Source organism: Cebus imitator, unplaced genomic scaffold (genome assembly GCF_001604975.1).
Source record: "Cebus imitator isolate Cc_AM_T3 unplaced genomic scaffold, Cebus_imitator-1.0 Scaffold435, whole genome shotgun sequence".
NCBI lineage: Eukaryota > Metazoa > Chordata > Mammalia > Primates > Cebidae > Cebus > Cebus imitator.
In genome coordinates this window covers 1,191,872-1,197,665 of record NW_016107750.1, presented here as the reverse complement: position 1 = coordinate 1,197,665, position 5,794 = coordinate 1,191,872, and the positions used below count along the sequence as shown (strand labels likewise).

The following is a 5,794-nucleotide window of genomic DNA, read 5'->3' as shown; positions in this document are numbered from 1 at the left end:
AATTCAAAATGGACACAATCCCTCTGAGGATGAAATAAGATTCAACAGGATGGGGAACGGTGGCTCACATCTGTAATCCCAGCACTTTGAGAGGGAGGCTGAGGTGGGAGGATTGCTTGAGCCCAGGAGTTCAAGACCCTGTCCAATTGAAAAAAAAAAATGAAATAACTTCACAAATATTCTAAGCTCACTTCAGCCCAGGGGCCTTGGCAGTACAGTGTACACTGGTGGGAGATGGTATACAGAGATGTTTCCCTTCTAGATGGGCAGCATTAATGGGCACAGGTCCTGGGAAGGGCAAAATATGGCCTGGGACACTGAGATGGCTAAGCTCCCGAGGAAATCGGCCACTGGCAGAAGGGTGGCTTTCTCTGGGCTGGGCTGTCTTACTCTTAAAGCAGCTCTGAAATTGTCTAGCCAAAGAAAAGGGCTAAGAATCCAAACACCAGGCTTTTGGACGGATCCTCGCTTATGTGAGCTGTTCTCATCCTTGCCTACATCTAAGGTTCTAGTACTAAGGATTAAGTGCTAGATCTAAAGCAGGCTGGAAGCTGCCCCTCCTCTCCCCAGGAATAGGCAGTTCCTAAAGAGCCATGAAGAGGTACCCCGTTCTCCAGGCTCTGCTCCCAGCCCTGGCGTCACCACCAATTGGCTGAGGGAACTGGAGCAGTTCCTAACTTCGTGGAACAATTTCCAGTGTAGAAAAGCATCTGGGGTGGCAGGAGCACTGAAGTATCCTGTGTTGATGGGATGGATAGGTGGTCAAAGAGGGGCACCAGGACAATTATGTACATCCTGGGCTCAGTCACTGTAAGGGGGACCAGTCATTTCTTGGAGCCTATAAGGGCTATGCCAATCCCATTCTCTCCCCAAAGGGACCCAGAAACCAAGAAAGTCAAGAGCAGGCAGAAGGCTATTATATATCATGCTTTTAATACAAACTTAAAAAAATCTGGAACAATAGAAACTGTACAGATTTGATCTTTTTGTTTTGTTTTTAAACTAAAATTTCTAAACACACCAACATCCCATTCCAAAATATTGCACAACATTCTGAATACAAAACCCTTGATTGTATTCCTCCTTCACTAAAGAAAAGTTCATGACCCTGCTCCCCGGGCTCCTCTCCAGGCGTGCCTCAATGCCCCCTTCCCATCCCTAGGGAGAAAACTAGAGAATCTGTAACTCACTGCATTGAGAAAAAGACATCATTCTGGACTAACAGTTTCCATTCTTCACAAGATAATCCACCTTTTGATTTGTTCCTGGGAAAGAGGGATAGACAGAGGATGGGAAAGGGGAGAAAAGGTTTTATTCTCCTCTTTTTTTAAAAGTTTGTTTTTCCTGAAAAAATATGTTTCTCTCATCTTTTTAAGAAAAAATCTTGAAAAGAAAAAAATTATGTTTTTTACGTTAGAAATATACATATATTATATATACCTCTTACATTTTACAAATGTAGCAAATTATTCAATACAAACGGACACCAAAAAATGTAAAAAATAAAAAAAAAAAGTTTTCCTATGAAACCAGGTAAATTAGTGCAGATTTCTGTTTGTTTTCTTAAAAAAAATAAAATTGAAGCAAAAATGCCTAGATTTGAGACAAGACAGACTGAACTGGGCCCAAGAGCCCAGCACTGGAGTCATGCTCCTGAACACACATTTTTCTCCATATTTCAAAAGACACAAAGGGGTTGGCCTCCCCCATCTCCCTACATGTGAGCAACAAGCTGACCTGGTGCGGGTGGGCGCCTGTGTGTGTGGATGGGAGGAGGGCTAGAAGGGGACGTAAGGCAGCATCCAACCTTTCCCAGAGAGAAGCTATCTGCTGGGCCTGTCACCTGTGTGGGAGCCGAGGACAAGGGAAAGGGTGGCTGAGACTGGGCTGGCTCCTGAGAAGTCTAGGGGAACAGATGGTGCTGGGCTGAGAAGCCAGGGGATTGCCTGCCAGGGGAGGTAGAGCTGGTGCCTACTGCAGGGAGAGGAGGCTGGCAGTGCTGGCCTGGGCTGGACCCACTGCCATAGCAGTTGCCTACTTGGGGTCCCTGGGTAGGATGGAGTGAGTGTGGTGCCAGGGGCTTTGGTGATGAGACCCTGATGCCAAGTGCCCCACTTTGCAAAAAGAAAAAGTTCATGACCCTGCTCCCTTGGCTCCTGTCCATGCTTGCCTGGCCTCCTAGGGTGTGAGGAACAAGCCCTCTCGTGGCAGCGGCAGAAGAGCAAGCACTCTCCCATGATCCAGTGCATCACCCGGGAGTGCTGAGTCCCTGTCAGGACACCACTCCTCTCAGCATCAAGGTTGGGGTTGGGTCAGGGCTGTGAGAGGGGACGGCAAGAGGTACCGAGAAACTCTCAACCTGGCAGGGGCACAAATGCACTCAAATAACACCACCAAACAAGAGACCCAAAGTCTCAACTCCAGGCTCACGGCTGCCCCCTACACACACTAACACCAAAATCCCATTCTGCCTCCCTGCCTACCCGTAAGGGTGCTCAGGTGAGCAGCTCTCACTGAACTAAGGTCACACCAACAGGAGGGTTGAAGTCCAAGGACTTCTCATAGGCATCAAGGACTTGGGTGTTTCCTCTGCCCTTCAGAGCTAACCTTTTTTTTTTTTTTTTTTTTGGTCAAAAACAAAAGGGCAGATCCCTCCACAGTCTGCAAACCAGTTCCTTCTGCAGTGCTTTCTATGGGAGTGTCTTGGGCTCAGCCACAGTGGTGTCATCCCGCCACGCACACTGCCCTGCAAAAGGACTGCCAATACCCCCAGCCTATTCCCCAGCCTCACACATAAAGAAGCACTTGTTGCAACCCAGAATCACATGCAGAAGGGAAGCTTCACATGGCTTGGAATCCTTTAAAAAAGGACAGCAAACCAAATACACACATACACACACATCCCTCCCTACCCACAACCTCTGGCCTGGGGAAGAAGGGGCCACATGAGGGAAAGAAAGGCCACATGCATCGATAGCCAGGTGGCCAGGGCCATGGTGATGGTCTGGGCCTGGAGAGAATGGTGGGGTGGGGCCACAGGACAGAGATGAAAGGAGTTCCACTAGACAAATGCGAACCTCCCAGTGGTCACAGACATCAGCTCTAAGGGGAGGGTGTCAAGTGGCCAGTTGGTAGCTCCCTGTGGCCCAGCCTGAAAGGGAGCAGGGACTGGGGTCGGACCTATTCAGGTGGCAGGACCCGAGAAGGCCTGCTGAGGTTGGATGGCTTTGAGTGCGAGGATAGCTGGGTGACAGAGGCAGTGACATGAGCCAGCCTCTCCCTGTTTAAGGGGGGATTAGGCTTCAGCTGCAGCTCTTCCTTCCCTGTGAGCTTGGACACACCAATCCTAAACCAGGAGTGTGAAGGAGGAAGGGAGGAGCAGGGAGCAGCAATTCACATCTGGACCATTCTTAGCACAGGAAGCCACTCATTAAAGATGTTATATAGAAAACTACATGTTAAAAAAAGAAAAGAAATAAGAAATATAAAACCCAAACCAACCAAATAAATCACAGGCCGGTGGGCGAGCAGTGGGGGTGAGTGAAACACACTTCGGTGCTTTGTGGGGCCCTCCCATTCCATGCCTGGGCTGCATCTTTTTTCTAGAAGTGAGAAGATCGAAAATCTTTTTGTACATTTTTCTTTTCCTTTTTTTGGCCTTTCATTTCCTTTCTCTTTTCTGTGGTCTTGGGTGCTCCTGGCCCTAGGGGCAGGTAGATGGTCAGTTGGCCAGCACCACGGGCTGGAACGGCTGGCTGGGATACTGCATGGTGTTCAGGTTGTAGCTGAGGCCTTCCACGAAGGGTGTCTTCTCCAGGAAGAGGCTGTTGGCACCACCTCCAAATACCTGGGCCATGTCAAAGCTGCTGCTGTTGCAGGTGCCAGCCCCACTGCCTCCAAAAGGGCCTGGGGTGCCACTGCCCTGGCCATCGGCCCCATCAAAGAACAGGCTGGGTGAGCCACCACCATTGTACACAAACTCCTTAGCATTGGGTGAGAGCTGGGATTGAGGGGCTGGGTTGGCCGTGATGAAGTTCAGTGAATGCATAGACAGAGAGAGGCTCTTGTGCTTCAGCAGGCTGTTGGTGGGTGAGCGAGCCATGTGAGGCTGCTGTGGTGGCTGCTGGCCACCCACCCCACTGCTGGCTATACCCCCACCACTTCCTGCCCCGCCCCCCTTCTTCATCTTAGTGGAGCCAAATTTGGTGGCAGCAAAAGAGGCGGTGGTGAAGGTGATGGGCTGGGCGGAGCGGGGAATGAAGGTGGGGCTGGGTGACTGACCAAAGGATGGTGATGGGGAGTTGGACAGGGAGCTGTCCTGGCTGCCGATGGGCACGAACACCTGGGCATCAGGGTTGAAGCTGCTCTTGATCTCCTTGTCCAGCTCAGGGGCACCACAGCCCTCACTGTCATCCAGGTACAGCACTTTCACAGCTCCCTTCTCACCAATCTGGTAGGACACTTCAAAGGGATCAATCCAGACACTCAGCTCCTCAGGCACATTGGCCCGCACATCTTCTACTGCTAGGCCACTCCGCTTGGCAGCCAGCTCTACCACAGGGTCCACCATCTCCCCAATGTGAACACAGCGGAAGCCAGAGCCCTTCAGTGGCTTCTCAGGGTACCAGTGGCCTTCATATTTCTTTTTCAAAAGCCGCTCTAGCTCTTCCCCAAACAGGTCTGCCCGGCGCCGGGGCAGCTTGTTGTACAAGTAGGAGATGATGAAGTTCAGGGCCACTTTGATTTCTAGCTGCATGGTCCTTTCCTAGGCAGAGAATCAGCACAGGGCACGTGCACAGCCTTGGGCTCCAGACGGCTCTGGGAAATGAGAATAGGCACCGTGAGAAGATATGCAGAAAGCCGGTGGTAACCAACAGCTAAGGATAGACAGGAAAACACCAACTTTGGATCACACAGACCCAGAAGCTTATTTCTGCCCCACCAGTGACTGTGGGCCCTAGTTTCCTCATTAGTAACATGAGGCTATCATGAAGTTAAGTTAGTTCAAGATATAAACTGTCTCACAATGTACCTGGCAATTAAAAGGTAATTGATAAAGTTAGCTACTATTTTTAAGTAATTCTCAAGAAATAGGGAAGCTGTGTTTTCTACCATCTTGAGAATTCAGGTCACTGTATGAATGACACTAAAAAAATCAAGTCCCTTAATCAGGTGGAGAAGAGAAGGCTCTTGCTGTCTCCGTAATATCTTGGTAAAGTCGTGCTCCCAAACTGTCAGACTAAGATGTAAGTTTAAAATCTTTGGTTGTCCTCCTTAAATGAAAAGGGATACAGGTCACTGTACAGAAAGGAGCACTGCCAATTTTTCACTGGGGGCCTGGACTCCAGTCACATCCATCTGTCATCATGGGCCCCATGGGTGTGTATGCTGTCTGGCTCAGTCTGGGTTTGCTGAACTGATTTATGAACTCCACAGAATGGGCCGGGCGCTGTGGCTCATGCCTGTAATCCTAACACTCTGGGAGGCCGAGGCAGGTGAATTACCTGAGGTCAGGAGTTGAGGACCAGCCTGGCCAACATGGTGAAACCCTGTCTCTACTAAAAAATACAAAAACTGGCTGGGTACAGTGGCTCATGCTTGCAATCCCAGCACTTTGGGAGACCGAGGCGAGTGGGTCACCTGAGGTCAGGAGTTCAAGGCCAGCCTGGCAAACATGGTGAAACCCATCTCTACTAAAAATACAAAAAAAATTAGCTGGGTATGGTGGCAGACGCCTGTAATCCCAGCTACTCAGGAGGCTGAGGCAGGAGAATCACCTGAACCCTCCGGGAGG

General features: G+C 50.0%; 1 protein-coding gene across 2 annotated transcripts in view; it reads right to left on the bottom strand.

Moving 5' to 3' along the window:
• Nucleotides 1-914: 914 nt before the first annotated feature.
• Nucleotides 915-5,794, bottom strand: part of TOB2 (transducer of ERBB2, 2) — a 12,791-nt gene continuing 7,911 nt past the window's right edge. For both annotated transcript variants that reach the window (XM_017510348.2, XM_017510347.2), the window contains exon 2: nucleotides 915-4,818. In XM_017510348.2, coding sequence (XP_017365837.1) covers nucleotides 3,722-4,756 — 1,035 coding nt within the window. In that variant the 5' untranslated portion in view covers nucleotides 4,757-4,818 and the 3' untranslated portion in view covers nucleotides 915-3,721. The remainder of the gene's footprint in view (nucleotides 4,819-5,794) is intronic.